This window comes from Apis cerana, linkage group LG10 (assembly GCF_029169275.1).
Source record: "Apis cerana isolate GH-2021 linkage group LG10, AcerK_1.0, whole genome shotgun sequence".
Lineage (NCBI taxonomy): Eukaryota > Metazoa > Arthropoda > Insecta > Hymenoptera > Apidae > Apis > Apis cerana.
In genome coordinates this window covers 10,084,277-10,109,272 of record NC_083861.1, presented here as the reverse complement: position 1 = coordinate 10,109,272, position 24,996 = coordinate 10,084,277, and the positions used below count along the sequence as shown (strand labels likewise).

At 41.2% G+C, this 24,996-nt stretch overlaps 1 protein-coding gene and 1 long non-coding RNA gene across 17 annotated transcripts in view; one reads left to right on the top strand and one right to left on the bottom strand.

The window, feature by feature from the left end:
• The first annotated feature begins 5,307 nt into the window (after positions 1-5,307).
• The window catches only part of LOC108003023 (uncharacterized), a 31,831-nt gene continuing 12,142 nt past the window's right edge, over positions 5,308-24,996 (top strand). The window contains exon 1 of the mRNA XM_017065081.2: positions 5,308-7,689. Within this exon, the coding sequence (XP_016920570.2) occupies positions 5,308-7,689 (2,382 nt within the window). The remainder of the gene's footprint in view (positions 7,690-24,996) is intronic.
• Positions 10,676-20,724, bottom strand: LOC108003024 (uncharacterized). 16 transcript variants are annotated; one of them, XR_009831388.1, is made up of 8 exons: positions 19,901-20,724; positions 19,725-19,828; positions 17,786-18,043; positions 17,428-17,623; positions 14,570-15,540; positions 12,142-14,481; positions 11,919-12,079; positions 10,676-11,826 (listed from the first exon to the last, which is right to left on the bottom strand). It is a non-coding gene; the product is annotated as an uncharacterized LOC108003024 (long non-coding RNA). The 16 variants fall into 16 exon arrangements; XR_009831389.1 differs by having other exon boundaries at positions 10,676-11,418; positions 11,487-11,826; positions 19,389-20,723; XR_009831387.1 differs by having other exon boundaries at positions 10,676-11,684; positions 11,758-11,826; positions 12,535-14,481; positions 19,389-20,715.

Sequence of the window (24,996 nt, the reverse complement as noted above, 5' to 3'; positions counted from 1 at the left end):
GAAACAAGGCGCAAAATCAAATTCGAGGATACCATGATCTGGCGGGCTTTTTTCAGTCACTCAACATCTCGCAACTGTCAAATACGATGATATAGAACGGAGCAATGTCCTGTGAATATTTCTATTGCAAATATTTGTTCTTAAATAGTATTTAATTCAGTAAATACGTGTATATAATAAATATTAATTAATATTAATTAATGTATAATAAATACTAATTTATGAAATTTATAATAACCGAGAAAAATTATGACAAACGAAATGTTAATTTATAACGAGCAAATAAACTAGGAAGCGAATATAGAATTGAACGATGGATAGAAAGATGGACGAAGAAAAATTTTTTTTAGGACAATCAAAGGAATTTTGGTGAAAAATAGATGAATTCGAAAAATCGAGAATAAAAAAGAAAGAAAATAAGTAGATGTTGGTAGAAGCGACTGTGCAAGGCAGAAGGCAACCGACAACGTGTGTACCGTTGTTTTTAGTTGGAAAAATACGGCGAGATAAGAGGGTGGAAGAGGTGGAAAATCGGCGATAGGGGAAACTGCGCAAGAGGGAGGGAGAAAGCTCGAAGAGCCAAAAAGCGAATAAGGGGAAAGATGAACGAGAAAGGGAGAGAAGAAAGGGAATAGGAAAAAGAAAGATAGATAAACGCGAAGCTGATAGCAAGGCAAGGGCATCGTGGGTCGTCGAAGTAGGGGAACAGAGCGAAGGATAGAACCGAGGCGAAGGGAAACAGACATTTGGGGTGGAGATAGTCGGAGCTCCCTGGACGGGAATGATAAAAAGAAAGATGGCGGATCACGCGACACTTTTTTGCTCTATGTCAATGCGGAGTAAGCAACATGCGATCCCTGGATCGGTGAAGAACATGTTTGAGATATCGATGATATTGATATCGCTATCGATTCACGGTGACATGCCGTGTAAATTTTCGCTTACAGGTAATACAATCACTGGCTGATAGTCGATCGGAGGTATAGATGATTTCCCGGAGAAGAGAAAGGATCCATTCTACGAGTCGCGTTGCTACGAGTCGGAAGGACGGGTATAAGGGGAAGGAAGCTTGAAAGAGAAAGGGGATAGATGACGATAACTGCGTGAAGAGGAGGAAGAAAGAGAGAGAGAGAGAGAGAGAGAGAGACGTAGGTGGAAAGAGAGACGAGATAGAGGCGCGCGCGCAAGAGATCCACCCGAGATTACAACTGGCACGAATACATGGATGGAAGAGAGATAGATAGAAACCGAAAGAGATGGAGAAGGATCGGTTAGAAAGCAACGGTAATAGGGAGGGAAGAAAGAGAAGAGGAGAGAGTTAAATAGGGAGCGAGCGATGGTGAGCAGAGAAGGGTGGTTAAAAGAGGAAAATCGCGTGAAACGAAAGCACGAGCAAGATGGGGAAAGTATCGGCTGGAAAGAGGGGTAGGGAGTAGGAATAGGGAGAGAGGGGATCAACGGAGGGAGAAATTTCGGCGCGTGTGTGTGCGTGTGCGCGTGCGAGTTGGAAAGACAGGCCGTGAGACTAAAGGTGCACCGAAGTTTCCATCGTCTCTCGAAGAGGGACTCTCGGCACGTTCGTTATACGATCCGCGCGTAGTTGCTGGTGCGCGGCTACGGGGTCGGTGTTTCCGTGTCACGCGCACGACCCCAAAAAAGTGTGTATGTGCGTGCGTAGCTGCGTGGTTTAACTGCCGTCCGCGTTGCAGGCTTGCTTTTAGTTCGCGCGACTACGAACGCGGAATTTTGCCCGTGGAATATTTTTGAAAGGAAAGGACGAACGGAAGAAAAGAAAGAAGAAAGAAAAAAACGATAGAAGAGACGATAGAAAAGAGACAGGAAAAAGAAAAACTCGAAACATTTTCACGAAACGGAATCATTATCGGTCGCGCCACCATCGCGACCATCGATAAAGATTGGTGGCCCAAAACCGCGAAAAGTGGATTCGTCGATCGTATAGAAACGTTCCGAACGTTACTCCTTTCCGTTAATTTTCACGCCAATACACGCCATTCCAAACTTTTCTTGACTCTCAAACGAGAAGCAGTGCGACAGAAACAAAAAACAAGGATATAAGAGAGAGAGGGAGGGAGAGAAAAGAAGAAGAAAAAGAAGAGAAAGAAAAAACGTTCATGAGTCGCGCGCTGGTCCACGCAAAACTTCCTTTAGATCCGCATAATAGAAACTGAGCGAAGTTAAGCAAACGGAATTGCACATACCTATACCTCGTCTGTACTTGTAGTTGAAACATGCTGGGTATTAAAAGCACGCGCGTGCGATTCTTCTTTCACGATAATTCGACCGAGTGAGTCGACGCGACACGACGCGATTTCGAAGGTGCGCCACGGTCGAGACGGTACGGTGCCACGAGGAGGACCGACCATCCAGCTCATCCAAATTTTCTCTGGGAACAACTTATCTTTCGAAATCCTGGCTAAGATTCGATACTCGTACGGTGGATAGATCCGTTCCGGATATCCGAGTGAACCGATCGGACGCGTGATCCGTCCGTTTTGTGCCTCGTCTAGTGTTTCGCGTATCGAAACGGCACGAGTGGAATCGTCGAGTTTGTAAAAAAAAAAAAAAGAAGGTGAGCAGTTTAACCACGCATATAGCGAAAATCAAACGCGAAAAGCGATCGAACGGAAGAAATTTCTTCGTATCGAGAAAGCGGAAGAATAAGAAGAACGGAGGGGAGAGAAATAAAGAAATTGGCGAATATCCCGTAGAAGAAGGAAATATTCGACGGTCTTATCATCGTCTATCGTTCGGAATTTTCATCGTCACGGTGTAGAGGGCCGTGCGCGCGCTCCCCCGCGCGCGCGCGCGCGAGCTCTCACGCGCGGATCCTGGTGCGCGCTACCATTTGTCGAGGATAGCCCCATAACCTCACTTTGCTTCATAGAAACGAATTTTTGTATGCTGTGTACGAAAAAGAAGCGAGAAGAAGAAGAAGAGGAAGAGGAGGAGGCGGAGGAAGAGGAGGAGGAAGAGGAGGAAGAGGAGGAGGAGGAAAAAGAAGAAAAAGGAAAAGAAGAGGAAGAAGAACACGTTGGATATATCGAGAGACAATAACAAAGGATAAAGAAAAGAATAAGAATTCGTTTCGGAGGTATTGTCGGGTAAGAAGTGAAGCAAATCTTGGCTGTGACTTGTGGGGAACGAGCGAAAGAGACAGACGGACAGATAGATAGATAGACAGATAGATAGATACATAGATAGATAGATAGATAGATAGGTAGATACATAGATAGATAGGTAGATAGATGGACAGATAAAGAGAGAAAGGGAGAAGGGGAGAGGGAGAGCGAGAGAGGGAGCGATAGAGAGAGAGAGAGAGGAGAGAAAAGCGCAACGGGGTCAAGGAGGAAAGGTTAGGTAAGAGTACTCGCGGAAGGTGGGTACTCGGGCAGGCTGGTGGCGAACCTGGTTGGGGTGTGTCCCCAATGAAGTCGACGCAATGGCAACGAGCAAACGAAGCGACGTCGGTACCGCGTAGGCTGTCAACGTGGTGGCTGTTGAAATAGTCATTAGCGCGGTGGGACGCGTTGCCGTGTAATCGGCAAGCGTGATCATCCGCGCGAGAAGCGGAGTGGGGGGTAAGAGGAAAAGGGAGAATAGCCGGGTGTTTAGGATGCAGCATGAACCTCGGTGCCCCGTATCGGGAGCTGGTGAGCCTCGGAAGGGGGACTACGACGGTGTCGAGGTGGTTTCGCCGGTCGAGAGATCGCAGCTCTCCGTCGTCCTCGAAACGGGCAGTATCGCCGGCGTCGTCGTCGCCACTGCCGTCGCCACTGCCGTCGCTACTGCCGTGGTCGTCGCCGTCGCCGTGGTCGTCGCCGGGGCAACAACAACCACAAGCGCAACTTCGGTCACGACGACAACAACGACAACAACAACAACCGTTGTCGTCGTGTTTACAATCATCACCGTCTCACTGGTCAATCTGGTCGAGAGCTGCTGTTACCGGCGTGGTTGCAGTGCCGCAACGGCATCGGGACCGGTGGTTGCCATCCGGCAGAGGAAGCGGGTCGCGATCAGGAACGGGGAACGCGAGCGGGAACGGGATCGAAATCGGGAACGGGGCAAGTCGTCGAGGGGGAGAAGCGAGATCGAGGCAGAGAGCGAGAACGAGAGGGAGAGGGAGAGGGAGAGCGAGAGCGAGGCCGAGGCCGAGGAGAGGAGCGAGATCGCGCGACACGAGGAGTTGGTGGTGGTGCAGGTGGCGCGGCAGAAAGAAGAGGCGAAAGCGGTGGATCATCGGGTGCAGCGGCGGCGGCGGCGGCGGCGGCGGAGGCGGCGGTGGCACGAGAATCCCGAGTGCGTGGAACGCGTGGTCACGCCATTGTTATTGCCGCTACTCTCGTTGCCGCGCGAGTCGTCGTTCAGTGTTTCTCCCGTACCGTTGGCGCGGTTCGAGTTGGCCGTTTGGTTCGCGGATCACCGTCGAGATCATCGAGATCCCCGGGATCGTGGAGAAGGCCGCCTCCTCCAGGGGGACTTCTAAGGGCCCCGCCGACCCGGGCCGCTCGGACAGCTGTCATCTGGCTATCGGCTCCGGGATATCTACGTGCGGGGCTGACACCAACCACGAGTCGTCTCGAAAACAACATTGTCTCGATAATCCGCGAGAGTACCAACTCGCCGAACCTATCCTTGTTTCCAACCAAGTTCGATCGTACCAAGTGTATCGGTTATACGATAAACACCGGGACTACGACAGAGGACTCGCATCGCGAATCTTCCCGTTGGAACCAACAAGGCCCGAATCGCCAACGTATCGTGCTACTCGTACCAAGAGGAGTGTCCTGTTTCGCATTTTCGATATTCACCACCACCACCACCACCACCACCACCTTACCACCGAGGAGGGTGAGGAGCGGTGCACGGAGAGGAAAGAGAGCGAAGGAATCGTCGGTGTCACCTGTGGTGACCCGTTCGCGGGAACGGAAGAAACGTGGACGAGGTCGTGGAGAGGAAAGGACGGAGTGGAGGGGCGTACGCGCGAAGCTAAGAAAAGCCTCGATCCTTGGTTGCAGCGATGCGGGGCCTTTTGCAGCGCAGAAACGAGGACGGATACGCGCGCGATCGCAACAGGGATCATCCGGACGACAAATCCGATATCACGAGTTTGGATCATCGGCGTCGTTGTCAACAGCGGAAAGGCAACGGTGGGGGAAAGACGACGGGGAAAGGGATCGGTTCGCGTGGCGACTTTGCGGCGTGGACCGTCGACGGGGACGATCGACGTCGCCGTCGTCGTCGCCGGGGCAAACCGGGGACGCTAGCGTTCCCGAGATTGTGTCCATGCGGCTCGATCCGGCCCAATTCACGGGACCATCTACGTCGTACCATTGGAACAACGGGAACGCCGCTATCCACCATTCGTCCTCGAGATTGTTGCCTTTCCATCGTCTCCTACGCCAGGAGACCGCACAGGGAATATCTTTCTTTCGTTTCCGAGCCTCGTCGGTCCCGAGGTTCGCTCGTCGCTCCGAGATTCTCCAGCGGGAACGAGATCCCGCCGATGTTATCGGTAGCGCCTATCACCGTCGATTTTCCTCGTCGGTTCATCGTTGCTCGGTCGAGCACGGGGACGGATCCGAAACCAGAAACGCCACTGCCTTTCGTGTCTCTTACGACTCGGTTTACCGCAGCGGAGTGCGCGCGCGCATTCGAACGCTCACGAATATTTTGCAGAAAAAAAGCGGTGAATGTCGTGTACAGCGAGGGAACGATCGATTCAACGTCGAAAACGAGGAAAAGGAAGGTGACGATGGCGGCGGCGGTAACGACGACGACGGCGACGACGGCGACGACGACGAAGACGAGAACGATGATGGGAGCAGCATCGAGCAGCATTACACCGACGATCTTGTTTTATCGACGTCCCAAGAATCGAGGTCACGATCTTGTTACAACGGAAGCAGGAAACCGAGAACGAGGTGGAAGAACGATGATCGGGATCGCGCGAATCCGTTCGGGGAATCCGTCAATTTCTCTCGAATCTGTATCGCGAATGTCACGAACGTTCCTTCAGTCGATGCATTTTCTTACACTGCCTACAATGACGAGAACGATATCGAGAGCTGTCGCGATGGTAAGGACGAGTCGCGTGCCGCGTCATCCTCCGAGGCCGGGGACGCTCGTTTCGGAGAGGATGAGCGCAGAGGTGAAGAAGAAGAAGAAGAGACCAAGTTTCGCCGGGTCAGACGAAGTAGGGACGAGTACGAGGCGAGCCAAGTGGTGGAAGGTATTTGTGGGGAGGAGGGAGAACGTTATCGAAAATTTCGAGATCGCGGTGAGCTGAATTGTTGGGGAGGGAGAGGTAGTCGTACGCGCGTTAAGGTGCGCGCCGCGAGTGTAAACGGCGGGAAACGCGAGAGCCACTACACTGCCCGGTTCCAACGGAACCCGATCACCAACGGAAGTGGCGAGAACGTGACGAAACTCTCGACGAACGGACCAACGACAACAAAGGTATCGAGTAACAACAACAACAACAATAATAATAATAATTGGTGCGGCCGAAAGTACGGATTGCTGTTCATCTTGTATCTATTGGCTTGCCCGGTGGTGTGTTCCGCGAATCCCTCCGGACAATTTATCCCCGATTTCACCCATAATCCATCCCTCGTGCAAAACCTTCCCCGGCACAACGCCACCCAAATTTCCTCCCTGTTGTTATCCTCGAGTGTCGCCGCGCACCAACGTCAACAGCAGCAGCAACAACACCAGCAATACCAGCAACAGAGGCAACATTATCGGCAGATGGACGAAGGGGAGCAGGGAACGCGTGAACAGTTGGTTCGTGACGTCGAGCAGTACGGTGGTAAGGACGGTGGGCATCATCGTCGCCGACACGAGGAGCAACAGCAGGATGACCAGGCTCGCGAGCAACGGGAGGTGGAGGAATCGGCGTACAGGGATCGGGAGGCTTTCCTTTTCGAGACCGAATCGACGCATCCTTACAACGAATACAGCTGGAAGGTGAACCAAATAAATCCTTGGTTGTCGGCCTGCGACCTGGCTGGCCCAGCGCCGGCCGATCTTCAGGCTAGCTGCGATCCACCGGAGGTGCCGAAGAATTGCCCTCTCCCCTGCGTGGCGAGCTCGGGGGGGAAAGGGGGCGATGCCGAGTTCTTCGAGGTGATGAAGAAGGTGAAGGTCGGCGGGAATTGTTATTGGTCGAACGGTGAGAGAGAGGAGAAGGCGGTTGAATCGGGACGGTTCGGTTCGAGTTCGATCAAGTCTTTTGGGGCGGAGGGAAGCGGCGAGGGCGCGAGTGAGAGGAAGGGAAGAGGCGACGATGGAGAAAATGGCGAGGGCGTGCGAATGGTTCCGGAACAGTGCCTTTTTTATCTCGAGGAGTCGCATAAGAGGAACATCTGTCGGGATGATTTTGGCCGGGCCAGTACTTTAACCCCAAGGGAGAATCGATATTGGTTCATGAGCGGGCTGCGTCTGCGGCACTGCTGCGATCACGCGGTGGTCAACGCCCTGGCACCTGGCAAGGGTGGTCCGCTCGAGAATGTGCTAAACGGTGGCCAGAAGTGCGCCGATGCCCTGGACAAGCTGTTGCACGTCGATACGTTAGCCGCAAAATTGCATTGTGGGTTCGAGGAAGTGGTCGCGCGATACGACTGTGCACAGCCCTATTCCGTCATCTTCAACTGCACCCACTGCAAGGTAAGAGATGCTGCACTCTCTTCTCTTTCTTTTCGTTTCTTTTCCATTCTCTCCACATGTATGTATATATATATATATATGTATATTTCTTTTTCTTTTTTTCATAGTTCAACTATTCCTTGGCTGACCTAGGTAAATCGGTCGCAAACGTCTTGCCAAGTAATATCGGTTCCCGATATATATTAATAAACGAGAAGCTAAAAAAAAAAAGAATCATTTTCCTTCGAGTATTTTCACGTAGGGAAGAAAGTGGAAACGGTTTGCCAGACGAGGCGGAATGTAGTTGGCAAGAGAGTTGCGTTACCATCGAACGTGCATTACCTTGGCGAACGACCTCTTTCACAATCAACGCTAATAAGCGTTTGGTCATGGAATGTCCCGCAATTAGGAACGGATTCAATTTCTCTTAGCTTCCCTTTTTTTCTTCGTATTTTCGTTCCTTTTTTTTATCGCGAGTCGTCTCTTTTTTTTTTCAACGAATCCTTGCCAAGTCGTCTTTGTTTCGAGATTACGAGATATTCTCCCCTGTACATTCGTTGCACGTACAACCAATCCATTATTTCGTCTCTGGTCCGTTCGTTTCTCGATAGCCAAGGCCCGCACGAAAGCACTGCCAAAACTGTAGATTTGATTACTCGTTAATGACATTTTGATATACTTGCATATCCTCTCTTCTCTTGGAGAATTCTTGGGGGGGGGCATTTAATCCGAAACGTGGCTAGAGAAATTTTTTCCGACTGATCGCCGTTTCGCGTCGAGAGTTTTCGAGCCGACAGAAATTTACGGAAGAAGAGGCGCTCGAGCAACGTGGATGCCAACTCGAGCGCGATATCGATTTAAACGATTAGCACAGCCATTCGTTCGCCCCATTTGCGGCTCCAGAGTTAATGTCGAATTCAGACACTGTGTTATTATCCTTTACATACATATGTATGAGCCGATGATTCGTTTTCTTCGTTCGTTATTTCAATTTCCATATTTTGCCCGACGCAACCTGTTTCGATGTATATTCCATCTCTTTTCCCTTCCCTCCAGAGAGATCGTTCGATCCGCATAATGTAAACGCGTGACGTGCCTCCCTTTGTCACGGATTATGGTCGAAAATTTCTTACTCCACATTTTTATTTCCTATACTATGTACATTTGGAGCGCGTGCTACATTATTTTTCATTTCGATAAAACGGATAAAATGTTTGGGGAGGGGAAAAAAAAAAGAAGAAAAGAAGAAAAGAAGGAGGGGAATTAATTAATTCGTTGGTTCGATGAAAGTTGAAGGATCGTTGACCTACAAATTGGAGGGAGGAAAAATGTGTTAGACAACGATAAGATATCGGTTACGATACACGAGTCAGTCTCTTTTTAATTTCGTCTCTTTTGTTAATTCTTTTTATAACTTACTTGAAATTTTCGTTGAACGAAAATGGAACTTCGTATCGCTGATTGAATCGGTCTTAATGCTCGGTCGAAGGCTGGAAGGGCCGATAGACCAAAATGATCTAATTATAAATCAACGTAAGGATAAGGTATCGAGGATCTTAACGTATCTCGCATTCCAATTAATTGGACCGTTTCTCAGACAGCTAATTACGGAACACGTTCTCACGAGATCGATCCCCTTCCTTGTCTGAACATACTTTAGGGAATAACATAGATTTGTACGTGAATTTCATTTATCGTGTAAACCTGTCCGTTCTCTCGAGAATCTTTGGAGACCGTTTATATCTATTGTAGAACACGATCCTCGTGTTCGATATTCGATCGATCGAGCAATTTCCAAAGAGTCCGCCAACCTCTTATTCGATTACATCCCTCCTTATCGATTTCAACTTTTTCCAACCAGTTTGTGCAATTATTTTTTAACCTAATTTCACACTTTTCTCCCTTTTTATCGTATAGAAAATCAATTTCCAGATATTCCAGTGCGTTGAACATTGCGTCACACGTTATCAGTCACGTGTCGTGCTTTTATCCTTTATCGCTTTTTTTTTCTTATTGAAATTTACTTACACGATTCAGAATGGCATGGAACCTTGCTCGAGAATTTTCAATTTACGGGCTTTCTTTTTTTTTTTTTTTTACCACTCTATCCGCTGCATTAAGATACATGAAATGAATAAAAATGGACGATTAAAAATAATCATCGGCGACTCTTAAAGAAATCGCGATCCACCATCCGGTCGGATTTAACGGGATTTGAATTCGAGGATTGAAAGGTCGCAAGTGCAGGTGCACGGAACAGGATGACCGGCGCAGTTGCAGCTGCAGCTGGAGTTGCAGGCAGCCAGGTCATTGCTACTCTCTCCTCTGAATCTAGCGCCGGCGCTTACGCGTATGTTGCTTCGCTGAACTTCTATGTATATACGTAGAGATAGTAGGCAAAGTATACACACGGATTGTCAGAGGCAGAGGGAAATCCTAACCTTGTTAATGGTCCGTTGTCCCTTCTCGAAACCGCTGTCCGAGTGACGGATCGTTTGTTTGATAACGATTACCTTTGGAAATTGAACGTAACGCACGTCAAACTTGCGATCGGGTTCCAAGTTTCGAACGAAAGTATCAGAAGTGTATCCCTGCTTGTTCGGTTAACATAATCACTCATAGACTATTGTTGATGTAACGTGAATTGTTGAAGAGAGAAAGATTGTTAATAGATTGTCGTTTCGCGTTTGATTTCGTTAAAAAAAAAAAAAGAAAGAAAAATAATACGACACGAAATGCGCGTCGCGCCTCTCCAATCTAATCGTTCATTATTTGCTATGTATGTAGATATGTACACATATGTACATACACGCGCGTATGAATACGTTGACGCGCACGAAGTGGTTTAATGATTAAACGTCAAGTATAGTCAACCGTCGCTGGCGAAACCGGTTGCTTATGGCAGCTAGTTTGCTCACGACTTATTTGCAACATTTGAATTAACACTTACGAGTAACTATAAATTTCGATAGAAAAAAAAAGGATTGTATTGAAAACACGTGAAAAATATCAATCTAATTCCTCCATCCACGGAGTATGGTTTTATTCCAAATAAGGGGACGATTGGAAATGTATCTATTGAAATCAGGCAGGCGACGTTGCCGAGTTAAAAATGAGAGAGTGGTAGGTGGGAAGAAAAACTTGGGCGGGAAATGAAAAAACGTTTTGCGAGGAGTAGGGAGTAGAAGGGGGGGAAAGGGTAAGAGAGAGATGCCGAAGAAAGCGAATAATTTAGTCGAACGTTCCTTGGGGGAAACTTGATGCTGCAAAAAATGTTGGGAAATGTGGAGAGGATATACGATACACGATATTAAGATTAAGTTTCTTCCCACCTTTTACCAAACGAACTTCTCCTCGACAACTTGGAATATTTTCTTTCCCTTCGTTATCGCTTCGAAACGTTCGTGCGCTCTTTAAAATTGTCAAATAATAAACGAATAAAATATTCGACACGAATTCAATGGCAAGAATAACAACGATTTTCGGTCGAGATCGTTTTGTACGATAGTACAAAAAGCTGTTTATGGTTGGTTACATTTTTGGAGAATGATTATTACCGATGAATAATATACGCAGTTGCAAGCTGTCCGATGCAGTATACGGCCACTCCTATTCCTCGTTCGTTTCGTATGTATATATCTCTGCATATCCACATGGATAGGCGCGTGTATAAATGTATAGGTCGCGTGTCCTGTGCAAGTTATGCATACATGTTATTCAACGACACGGTGTTGGTGTCTCGGTTCTCGTCTAGAATTCGATGTAGGTGGACACTTGGGGTAATTGGTAACAAACTATGCGGATGAATGTGACTCTACCAGCATATTCCTTATTATCCCGATGAGCTAGGTGTTTCCTTCGAGTATCTCGTTTCCGATACGCGTTCTATATATCCTCCTTTGTCCGGAATTTCCCCTCATTTGTGCGCATCGATGTTTCTCGTCAAGTATGCTCATTGAATAATTAAACGGAATTCTTCCAAGTTGTTCTCTCGTATCATCGAGTAACGAAATTTCCTGAAATAAAGTTGTTTATTTTTTTTTTTTAAGAAATTTATTTGTAACAATTGTCGATTAAAAATAAAAATACTTTCTTTGGATTCTATGGAAGGCACGATTACATGACATGACATTGTAGATTATAAATTATCGTAAAGTCCTAAATGAAAAATATAAAAGCTATATTATTTTTAAAATATATATCTATTATGATAATTTTTTGTAAAATATAAATACAAAATAATGCAATACGTGATATTTCCCCGCTGAAACTTTAATCTTTTATACAGTGATGTATCGGGTGTCGATTGCAGTCGCTATACATTATGAGAAAACAATGGCTTCGTTGCTCTGTCGTTTCAACTTTCATACTGAATGTATCGATTGTAAATGCGTCATAAAAGCTTCGCGACCTGCAATTAGCGTAATCACGTTTACTATCATGGATCAAAAATTTTTTATCTTTTCAGCGTACTGGTAATATCATAATTGTGCACATATGTCACGTGTGGCGTGAAAATAAGATCTATCAGCTGATAGATTTTATTAAAATTTATTAAACTTAGAAACTCAAGTTATGCACAGTTTGGAATATCAAAAAATTTTGCGCATTAACTGTAACATAACCAAAAACTTGCATTTCTCAAGTTTCTCAAAATATTTCTAGTTTCCAAATCGTAAATTCAATCTTACAGGAATTGAAATTATTTTTCTTAAAATTGTAATTCCTTAGTTTTATTATCGAAAAAAATATGTGCAATAAATGCGCAAAATTTTTCGTTGCAATAACAAGTCAACGAGACTGGTTGTCCCCGATAAATCTTTAAGCGGTTAAATCGAGTTTTCACGGTGGTGAAGTGTAACTAACGTGTCAACCCGAGTCTCTCGATCGATCGTTTTAATGAAGGCGAATTAATTAACAAAATTGACGTCAAGACGTCAAAGTGGGATCGTCGCTGTGCGAGTTGGGGCGAGTCACCGCGAGTCGATACATTGTTCTTCGATATCTCTAAATAAAAATCCGTAATAATTTCGGCCAATCGGAAGACGGAACGAAGTGAGGTGAGGTGAAGTGAGGTTAGGTTAGGTTAGGTTAAGTTAAATTATATTAAATTAAGTGAAAAGTTAATATATCAGTTTCAAGTTTTCGTATTATTCAAGTACACAGGATAGATTCCTCTCTTTTCGTATTCGATTTCATACTTCGATCTCTTAAAGCTATTCACGATTGTTATATGTTGTTAATGACATTCAGCGACAGTTCAAATAATCAGACATGGGTAAAATTTTGTTTCTATAAACAAATTGTATTGTAATATTGTAATTTAAAAAAAAATGGTATCACTTTCTGTTGTATAAAGTTAATAATCGAAACCGTATGTTGCGTCGAAGAAATAAAAGAATAAAATGTGCGTTCCTGAGCGTCTCTCGGCCCTTGGCTTGGGGCAAATTCGAATCGAAAAGAGTCGAGGGAAAGAGGAAAGTAGTAGAGAAAAAGAGGAATCGGAGGGGTTGCCCTGAGGGTTGGGATGGACGAAGGATGGTCGCGGAGAGGGGATCGCGGCAGGAGAAAGGGGCGGGAGGATGCAAGGTGCAATCAATAGCGAGATTGCCCTCGCTCGGTAGCTACTCAACGCCAATAGAGGGACGTTATAGACACGGGCGTAGAGCTGTTACGATTGCAGATTCACTACTCTGTATTTGGGTTCTACGTAATTTAAACGTGCCATCGCGTGTCTAAGATATCCCTGTTAAAACTTTTCGTTTAGAGAATCACTATCACTATACGGTTATGATTGTGATCATTCCAAGTTAGATATTTGGCTAGGATTTAATACGGTCGATCGTTACTTTAATCAGTATCTCAATCACTGCTCTCCATCGTACAATCTTTAAAAAAATATTTTATCATTATCATTGCAAAATACTATTGCATCTTTTATTCTTCTTTCCTTCGTTTCCTTTAATCACATAGAATTCATATAAAAATAACATCAAAATAGTTTTCATTCGAGAAGAAGTTCGCGTGCGAGATCTAGCTGAGCTGCCATTTCGTAACTGTTTCAAGTACCTATTATTCTACTCTCTACTTTAACGTTACGAGTGCTCGAGAATTGTGCTGTACAGCTTCTTTCCGTGTCAAGATTTCGTGGAAACTTAAGCGAAACATCCTTTCAATCGCACAAAATCTTTTAAATTTCTTATCCTTTCCATTCGATCTTTTTATCTTATTTTCTATCCCGATTTCCATTTCTCTTTCTCCTTGCTTTTCTTCTGAAAAATCTCGCAACGTTTGTAGGGGAAATTTCAAGCAAACTTAAAAGAGAATAATGTTTACACCAAAAGAAACAATAAAAAATCAATCTCTAAGAAAGGAAAAAACAGATTTCTATACAATAGTCTATCTTTCTTATTATTCGATGATATTACGACAAGTGCAAGAAGGTAAAAATCGTGCATTGGGAAAATCCTCGAAGAAAACAACCATCCTGACCTACATGGCATACCCTCAGATAAAATTGGAAGGTAGTATCATAGTATTCAATTTACTTTTACGAATCTTTTTTTCTCACATACTTACCGCAATTTTTCCACATTATGTTCCTTCACGCGATATTTCAAAGAGTACTCGCTTCTACTTTCACACTTTCAGATACAAGTATCCTCTTTCCATACTATGTCTAAATAAGAGGATTAAAGCTTGATACCTCTATTACGAAAAAATCAACTTTCCTCGATACTTTTTTTCTTCTTCATTTTTCTTTTTCACTGTTATATTTTCGGTTTCTCGTTGTCAATATTCTAGCTAAATGTTCTTTCGTTTAGAAAAAAAGAAAATATATTGAAAATTAAATCGAAAATTGTCGAAAGTGCATGCTATCTGATCTATCTTCGATACTTACGAACTACTGCATGAACTGTTATTCCTATTTATAGAATTTCCTTCCATTTTCTCTTCCTCCAATATTATACATGTTCGATTCTCTCGCGAATTTCCTTCTCCTGTTTAGGTATTGACCATTGTTTTGGAAATCGAATGAAGAAATTCAGCTATAGTATAGGTAAATAGTTTGCGAATATATTTTCGACGAAATACTCTTGTAATATCGATCGTAATGGCAGTGCCACGTGTCTGGAAGTTACCAAATCGATATCCCAGATCCTGTTGTAAAATATCGACTGACACGAACTATACACAATACGTTTAGATGCATTCTATTCTTATTTTATTTCGACGAGTGCTCTTCGAGGACATTTAAGGTCATAAAAAAGAAACTTATCGATAAAACTTTCTATTCTCTTCAAGAAAATTTCACTTTCCTTCGATACCTTAAACATTCCAATCATTTGTACTATTCTTCAATTTTCTTCAAAGTTGTATTTTTTCCGTTTCTTCTAGTGTTAATCATCCGATTTCGATAAAAAAAATTACAATCATTTTATGTAATTGTCTCAGCAATTGACTCGAATTAAGCCTTAAAGATGTAACTGATAATGAATAATCAACATGTATACACACGTGCCTGAGCATAACTGTACTACTTCACTTAATCTAAGTAGATACTTAGATACCTGACTGGGAAAACACTACATAATAGTATATGATGAGGTGATGAAATATGTAGTAAGAACTCTTCATCTTTATTTCAATATTCATGGTTGCTCCTAACACGTTTAAGTAAATTGTTTTAATAATTTATGTCTATCTTCAAAATAAAGTTTTTTTCCTCTCTTTTTTAATTTTTAATCATTTTCAAGTATATCTCAACGAGATATTTAATTGGAAAATTTCTTAGTTATTCAAATTTTCCATGATTTAAAAAAACACAATGATTTTTTAATCTGAATAGATATAATATTATAGTCTTCTAACCTGCGAAATTGAAATTTTTTTATTAGAAAAATTTTTTATAACAAAAAATCGATAAATTGTTACAAATGAGAGCATTCATTTGATAAATTTACACGATTGAATTCCATGTGTTTTCCTTTCAAGAAATGATATTTTTTCCTCTTCTTTCTTTCAGTTATACCCATAAAATTCTCTTTCTCTTCTTTTTGAATGAGAAAGTTTTTTAAAACTAAAGATAGAAAAGTTCGAAGGAAGAAAGCTTCTTTTTTGGTTGGATAAAATTTTTGAAAAGGATGTGCAGAAACAAAAGTGGAAAGAGAACGAAAGAGTTACATATATGGAAGTTGAAGGACCAAAAGAAGAACGAAAGTATAGAGAATCGGATAACAGAGAAGTAAAAAGTAGGGGAGAAACGATAAGAGAAGAAAACTGGAGGAGAGTTCTAGTTCCATGTGGATGGGATACGGATCAATATCGCAGAGGTTGAAGCATCTTTCGGTTAAGATTCCTTCAGTTTAGGACGAAGGAACTGATTCGACAAAGAAGAAGTATGAAATAAAATTCTTTTTATTCTCGTGTCCTCATTATCCGCAGTCTATTTCTTCCATCTCTATCTCTGTTCATTCTATATATAATGAATGATCTATATTCACAGGGAATACGTTATATCTGTATCTAATTATATTTAACTTTTATAGTAGATACATGCGTTAAACAATAAACGAATAAAATATTTTTTGAAATTTCAATAGACATAGAATAGGGGATAGAATCCGTAAACAATCGGTTCTCGTCTCCGTGTGACCCAGCGGTAAAAGACTTTTCTCGATCGATACGGTGAAACAACGTAGAAAAGAGGAAAAGTTTTAATACGTTATACGAATTATCCTCTTTTACCTTTATGTATCCAAATATACTTTGTCCTTATTTCCGTTTATTTATCGATCAAATTTCTATTCATAGTTTTCATCGTTAAAAAAGATTACTTTTTTTAAAATTTTTCAGGAATTAGAAAACCGTTTTGCAACCGATTTATGTCAATATCGGATTCAGTTTGATGTTATAAAAAAATGATAAATAAATGATAGATTATACACGTTGTGTTGAAGTTTGATCATTCAAGATATTGTATCGTTTTGTAACGATGTCTTCAAATTTACCACATACCCATTTACCAGATACACGGTTACCTTTGCACCATGATAAGCATTTATCATCGCCATGAAAACAAAGAACCTTTTCACATAGTCAGAGATACAAGATGAAACGGGTTGTGTTACGGAAATTAGGCTTTTCTATCGTAGAACGAATGTTTTCGTATCAAGAAAACAATACTTATGAAAGAAACATTCATCGCTTTAATTAGAAGAAAAAGGAAAAACGAGCATTGTTTGATTCAAATATCTTTTACTAATAAAGCTTTGTTTAATCGAAGATAACGTTTTTTCCCGATTATGTTGAATGGCGACGATTAAAGTAGGCCAAGGTCAGAATTGCACATTAGGAGTGTGAAAACAATATTTGATCATGTGAAACACAGTGAAGCGACAAAGGTGTGGCAAATTTTTTTCTTTGCCTCGCCTTATCGAAAGAAAAAGCGTAATTTCTTCGAGACAACGTTGAAAGCGAGAAGGTTAGCAATAACATGGTTTTTCCGTGATACCATAGCAGAGGATGAGAGAAGAAACTGTGTTAGGTTATATAGGATCGATGATGCGAGGAGCGTCTGGGGAATACTAGACCGTGAGGCTATTGTTACTCTCTGGTCTCTCCCTAAAAATTAGAAACTTTCCTCCTTCGACCACTAGGTAACCACTTGTGAAATTCATCTTGAAAATCGTTTCTTTTCCGTTTTTTCTTATTTTTCTAAAAACAACATTCTATTAATTACAAGCTAAATAGACTTACATAGCTGTGTGAAATTTTTAGAGCGAAGGGAAATAAATCGATTTTGTTACTACAAGATCCAGCTTGATTGATAACAGCTTATATATCCAGGAACCTTTTCTAAGAGTGTTATCTTGTTCGGTTTAATATCGTCTCGATAGATCTTCACCGGTAACATCTTGTCGTTCTTTTCAGTTTCTTTTTCTTCCTCTACGTCCTAGAAAATTAATTTTCAGTGTATCGTGTATCGCATGGTTCTCACCTCGAATCGATTTCCTGTCTGTTCATTGTCTGCTACGTGGATATTTTTTAAATTCAATAAAAAAGATGGAAGGAAATGACGAATGTCTGAGAATGGTACGGATATATTTAGTTATACCTCAATTTCTGATTTAGCTCCCTGGCGATATTTCCAATATAGACACACTCGTTTGTTCGTAAATATTCGAAAAGTTCTATCTGGAAATACCTAAGGGAACGCGGGTCCTTTCAAATCGAAGCCAGTTAAAGTTCGGTCAGTATTCAGGTACGAATGATTTCAAGAAAATAGGACGACCATGTTTAGAAACTTCATCCTTATTGCAAACATTCGCTAAACCCGCAGTAAGGCATAGAGATTATTCGTTTCGACACAAACCTATAAAAGATAAAATTGTGAGATTATTGAAAGAAGAGAAATAACTTTTTTTTTATCAAGAATTTTTCGTGTTATTGACCGTAAAAAAAAATCAGTAAATCGATTAATAATTAGAAAATTATACAATGCATATGCATGTATATAAGTACGCGTATTCATCTGTACATTCGTTATTTCAATGTACGTCCTTAAATTCTCTCACCGGGGTAAACCTAAGTCACGTGGCTACATCACGTTGCCACCGCATCCGTATTCATTCTTTCGATTATTGATTCTCATTTCACGTTCTGGTCTCTTTAACGCAAATAACTAAAACGTAACTACCAACGCGACCTCTGAATCGATTTCGATAATCTTTTTATTTTTTTTTTTTTGCCGCGAAAATAATAAATAAATTTAATTTTTTTTATTTTTTTTCTTTTCTTTTTTAAATTCTTTATACTATTAATACGATTTTGTCACAGCGACACTTTGAGATACATGACAAAAAGATTATTCTAATATTGCTAGTAGAAAATATAATCAATTTATATATTATGATATATTAAGATAAATAAATACAAAAAAATAAATTTACTAAAAATAGCTAATTAACCTAAAAACATTTTACGACCTACATTGGGAGCCACTGCTTTATTAAGTAAATTAGGAAATATATAAATGAAAATCGTTTCGTTCTATAGACAATGAAAATAATATTTCGCATTAATGCGAAAACACGTTATACTTCTTATAAAATGCTCGTTCTTATATAAGATTTTTTGATATACATTACACGAATTTTTAACGAATTCTCGTCACACGATTTCTCTTTGTTTGGCTAAATGCCTATTGTCTTTTTCAACGGAATTGCTGCTTGATTGTTACCAGTCCCAAGTGGGATTCGAACGATGCTCTCGGTGATTGCTAGCTCTCTTTCCCTTGGGTAGTTTTTACGAGACTACAACAGCATCGTTGCAGTCCTTTGAGATAAGAGAATACCATGATCTATTAACCTTTTCATGGACAATAAAAATCGTAATTTTTGCTCATATATCGAAAGATAAAAAGATAAAATTAAGATAAGATAAATTAAAAAAAGTAGAATAGAATTATTTTTACCTTTGAATATTAAAAATCAAAAAAATTTTAAACTATTAATTTCGATCATTTTTAAAGGTTATGTTTCAATATAAATCATTAAAATTGTTAGAATATAAGTCTTCAATTTTCATATAAGTCGAATATCGAAGATTCTCCAGTTTCTTTGTCAATCATTGAAATTCATTACGGCTTGTATGTATACCGTAATACAGAAGTTTAATAAGCAGACGCGTTTACGGCCGATATATATACGAGTACTTACATCGTTTGACATAAACGGGTTCACTTAACGACCATGACACGAATATGTGCCGCCCTCTGTTTATAATCCTATTATATTCCTAATATATCAATTCTAATAAAATCATATTGAACTGAATTGTTTTTAAAAAAAAAAACTATAAAAATAATTAACTATATTTTTTTTTTATTTTCATACTCTTTCGATTTACTATGTATCACGATTTATATAAATCGAATCACAAGTTTCGTTTTGTAAAGAAAAATTAAACAAAAGCTCAACAAATTGTTCGTTAATTAGAACTTAACAGGATGAGAACGGCGAAAAAAGAAAAAACGTTGTGTTCACGAGGCATACTTTATCACTCTTTGTTCGGAGTTATTCGAGCCTTTGTGCGGCCACAGAAGCGACACTTGCTACCGGCTGTCTTCCAAGCAATTGTCTCGGTAAGAAGTAGTGCCCTGTCAAGATATAAGGGTGTAACTGCATGTTTTTTCCGTTTGTCGGAGGATTACTCGTAAAATTACACCTACTTGAAAAAAAGTGCAAAGATCTTGGGAAACCGCATTAGTGATAGTTAAACAATCAGATAATTTTTTTCGTTATCAAAAAACTAATTATTAAATATAACTTTGTTGTTTTCGTTACATGGCAAACTTTTTATGACTCGATGAGTGTTCCAATTAAAAATTAAAAATTTTAATATCACCCAATAAGATAATTACATGAAGTATGCTCTAAACAAGACGAACAACTTAATCGATATATCGATATATCGCTTTTGTTTCCTGAAACAACTTCACTCAGATGCCATTACCCGATTTAGTTCGATTTATATAATTTTAATTTTTGTGTGAAATAAAACAAAAACTTATTTTTGTATGTAATTAACAAAGGTTCGTTTAAAAAAATATTGATCTGGAAAATCGAACAGTGTTTTCATTTTCTGAAGCAAAATTAATTGGGATTCGACGCATAGCAATCAAGTAACTAGAAATATTCGGATGTGTTCGAATATGATATGAGTGTATCTAGCCATTAATGAAATCTATGCATACATATAACATATAAATTTATACTCGGTCAAATTTCGAATATGGCATATTGGAAAAAGTCGATCATGATAGAAAGAAAAAATCAATATTTGTCAACATTTTCTTGATTGTGTCATAACCATACATTCCCTCCAAGTACTCATCGAACATTTGATAATACGTTTCAAGATGAATTTATATTTGTATTATAATATGATATTGATGCTAATTAACCGTTTGTATCGTAAATAAATATTTTAATTCTTAATATTTTATTCTTATTTTTAATATAATCTTTTTTTTTATTTAATAAGCTTAATGTTACTTAATCTTGTTTAATCAATATGATGCGAATTTAAACAAAAATTTCTCCTTTAATTCAAAGAAAGCTGTATAGTTTATCACATCAATATTACAAATATCCTCATTTTTCGATTGATTCTGGAAAGAAAAGGTGCTCGAACATTGTATTATACGAAATCGTTTATTCAAGACTATCGAACTTAAGTGAAACAATACAGGAAAAAAGGCGAGAGAAGAAGTGTTACCTATTAGTAGAGTGAAACAATAGGCGGACTAATTAATAGGAAAGTCCTTAAAACCGTTGATTGGTGGTCTAATACGAGGAACGTAGAAAAAGGAATCGTTGCAAAAAAGGTATTAAGCAAATAGTTGGAAACTTTTATAATTGGGATATTTAAAAAACAAATTAATCGTTAAGGGATTAAAAAGTTTATATTTAAAATTACAGTATCCACCCATTTAACGTATATTTATGCATGTAATCCATAAATGGGATAATTTAAAAATGTAATTAATAATATACATGGTCAAAAGATGACCAGGACGAAAATACGACGAGTGATCGTGGAAAATATGAACGCGCGAAAGTAGGATTAGCAAGTGATAGAGGAGGAAACGACCACGACGAGCTTGCAGAAAGTATAGGAGGACGTGGAAGCTGGTTCGAGGAGGGGTAGGATTTGGGGTAGCATTGCTAGTACGGTGGCACAGATATGGGCCAGGTAACCAGGTCACCGCGACTAAGGGCATTGCTTTTGCAACCGCCAACCACCACCGCCACCACCGTCACCGTCACCCCATTTGAGCTGTTCTAACCTTCCCCACTCCCTCCTCTTCTCTCCTTTTCTTTTTCCTCGTTTCATCCTCTCTCTTCCTTCCTTCTTCCATCCGCTACTCGATACACGACGAAACGACAAACGACACAGAACATTAAGAACAACGCAGTTCCACCTCTCTGGATCTCCAATAGGCATCTACCACTTTGTTCCTCGGTGTTCTGTCGCTCGTTGCACCTCTCTTTTCAATTTCTCTGCTCTTATTTCTTTTCATTCTTTCTCGCATCTTTTCTGCCGGTCTTCCCGTTCCTCCGGAGAGAAAGATACTTTCTTTAATTCCACCGAGTGATTCGAGAGATTCGGAAGAGTTTCAAACAGTTATATTGTACAATGCTTTTTCAATAGAATTTATCGTAGCGTTGTTTTCTTTGAAAATTTGTATTATATATTTAAATTGTAAAAAAAAAATTGTTACAGAGAACTATCAAATCATCGTTTAATAATTTTCACCCGTGATCGTTATTTTATATTATTTTTTTGATAGTTTGTTGTCACACAATGATCATCGAGTTATTCTCAACGTATTACATTTTCAGATTAGTTAATTCTCTTCTCGAATTCTATTAAACGAATCGAGCAAAATTCTCGAAAAATGTAAATGGCTTGTCAACACTCGTACTTTTAAAAATTTTTTCTCGTTAATAAACGAATATCCATCCGTTTCTTTTTTTTTTTTGCGTGGAATTATATAAACTATAAGAGATATGCAAAAGTTTCGAATATCGGAAGAAACATGATTCTCTCGTTCTTATTTGCGATTTTAAAACTGTCCATTTCCCCCCCGTTTAATCTCTAAATTCAACGTATCCTTCTTCTTGCTCTGGTCCCTTTGTCGAAGGTAATTAATCTGGCGTACTCGCCAAGTATGGTACTCGTGGCCTGAAAAGCTCGTTCATGAGCCAAGTACGAGGTAAACGAGAAACACCAGAATCGAGGGTACGGTTTCCGGTTCCATGAGCGCCATTTGAAAATTTCCCACCGGGAGATTGGCACGTACCTACGCTAGGTCAACCTGAAGATTTCTCTCCTGGCTCGTTGTTGTCACGACGATCAAGATTTTCATTCAAAAAACGTGTTCGAATTTCGAGAATCGGCCAGATTTTAAATCGATTTTAAATTAGCCCGCTCGTTGAATAGTTATTCGTCGAGATGACTCGTTTAAAAAAAAAAAAGGAGAAGAAAGAAAAAAGAAGAAGAAGAAGAAGAAGAATCGTTCGCGCAAAGAGCATTACTAATTTCAAGCCTCCTCGTCTTTGATCTCGACGGCCTAACCGAGACAAAGGATTACTCCAACGTATTCCGAAAAGAGGGATAAATTAATGTCACGAATCCGGAGTGAACAATGACAGGCCGAATTACAGATCGCTCTGTATGCGCCTCTGTGTCACGTCTGTGCACACGTTTCCAATACACGGTCGGAAAAATACGCGAGGACACGTGCACACACGTGTCTGTTTAACTGTGTTCGCGTGTTACATCATCTATATCGGGGGTGGAGGAGGGGGAGGAAGGAAAGTAGAACGAGAAGAAAAGGAATTTGGAGTCGATATACATTAGTCCCGGTGAAAAGAAATTAAATACGCGGTCCATCACCGGGATGAAATGTACCTCGTCATCGCGAGTTTGTTGCGAACAAAACGAATCATTTCGTATCCGACTGTTGTATCCGATTTCCGATCTCTTTTCTCCCCTTTCTCTCCTCCCAGGACAGCCAACCTTCTTTTTCCACCTCCGATTCAATTTCTCCCTTCTCACACGGCCCGACGCGTATTTTCCAATCGCCCATTATTCTATTCGTTATTCGGGTTAAGAATCCTCGTCCCCTTCGCGATTTACACGATTTAACACGGACTAATTCGCGGGCAAGGACGAAGATTGGAACGGGAAGAGACTGATACCAACCTGGCAATGGTTATGGATGCTGGTTCGAACGATCGAGGGGTGACAATAGGTCGGGAGGAAATGGGAAAATGACGTATTGTTTGAAAGTTTTGCTTCGTTACAGGGATCTGTTCGTGAGGGGAGGAGGGAGAGGTGGTCGAGTCGCGGACGATGTGAGGCGAGGGGGAAGGGAGGCGGCGTTGTGGGCGACGAGACGTTGCAGGTAGAAGATGGTGTGGGAGGGGGAGAGGGAGTAATAGGAGAGAGGAGGGTGCCGCATCTGCCTCGAACGTACCTCGACAGAGGTTGGAGGGAATTGGGTCAACCAACTTGGAGTGTACTTCAGGTGTAGCTACCTATCTGCCCATCTTCCGACCCATTCTACCATTCTCCCTTCTTACCAAAAAAAGAAAGAAAGAGAAAAAAGAATCCATCTTCCTTTTCGCTCCTCGTTAACTGTGCGACGAACCGAGGCATCGATTCGACCGAGGATCCATCCCGAATCGAAACTTTTGCACCTCGTTTCGTGCCCTATCTTCGACTGTTCGCCCCGGCCTTTCGATTCGCGCGCGTGGCGACGACGACGATGATGTGTCCCAATTAGAAAGTACGAATTTCAATGTCGCGCGATGTCGGGCAACCGCATAAACGCGTCTCGAAGTTTTAATTTCTTTTTTTTTTTAAAGGAACAGTCACGTCTTGCAACTTTCTTTTTCTTCCTTTTTCTTTCTTTCTTTTTCCTTTTTTTTTTTTTTCATATTAGCTAATCGCGTTTCAAGTCAGCGATTTCTTAAAAATCTTACCGATGAAGATGATAGCCGACGAGTTATAAGCCGCGTTAATAAAAGTTGGCATAGGTTCAAACTATCGACTCTCGAGAATTTCTGCCACGAAATCGGGATCGATTCGAGTGGAAAAGTAGCATATATTAATCGGGAACGAAATCGAAACGATAAATCACAATGGAAACAATATTGGAATTTTGGAACGCACTTCTCTCTGGATTGAAAAAATATATATATATGTATAATCCTTTCTATGCGATTTTGAAACGTTTATTTTTTTTTTTTCAAAATTTTGTGGAGAAACGTGACTCCGCAACGTGACAAGGATTAATCGTCGAGCGTGGTAAACGTCCTTTGGGGTTTGCGAATCCATGAACTGTTTACTGGAAGTGGGCCATTCCTAAACTGCAGCCAGTTTTGCCACACGAATCGATTAAGCGAAACTTGGATAATCGGGCAATAATCGCGCGATACTCTCGAATCTTCGTGAGACGAATCACGAGGGGGCGAGCCGGGTTCTTTGAAAGAGTAGTTCGAAATTGTCGCAGGGAGTGTAACAAAATAAATAATGTACAATTTATTCTTTCGCTTGGATTCTCGATTCTTGTTATCGGGCGTATTTATGAATTTCGTTTGGCGAAAGAAGGCAGGCCAAGGATACGGGAGGAGGGCGCGCAACTGTTCCCCTTTCTTTACGGCTTTGCACGTTGAAATACTTAATAAAGCGGCGAGGAGAGAGGCGAAATAATGAATACGAATAGAGGGCGGCCGAGGATAAGTTGCCACTGTG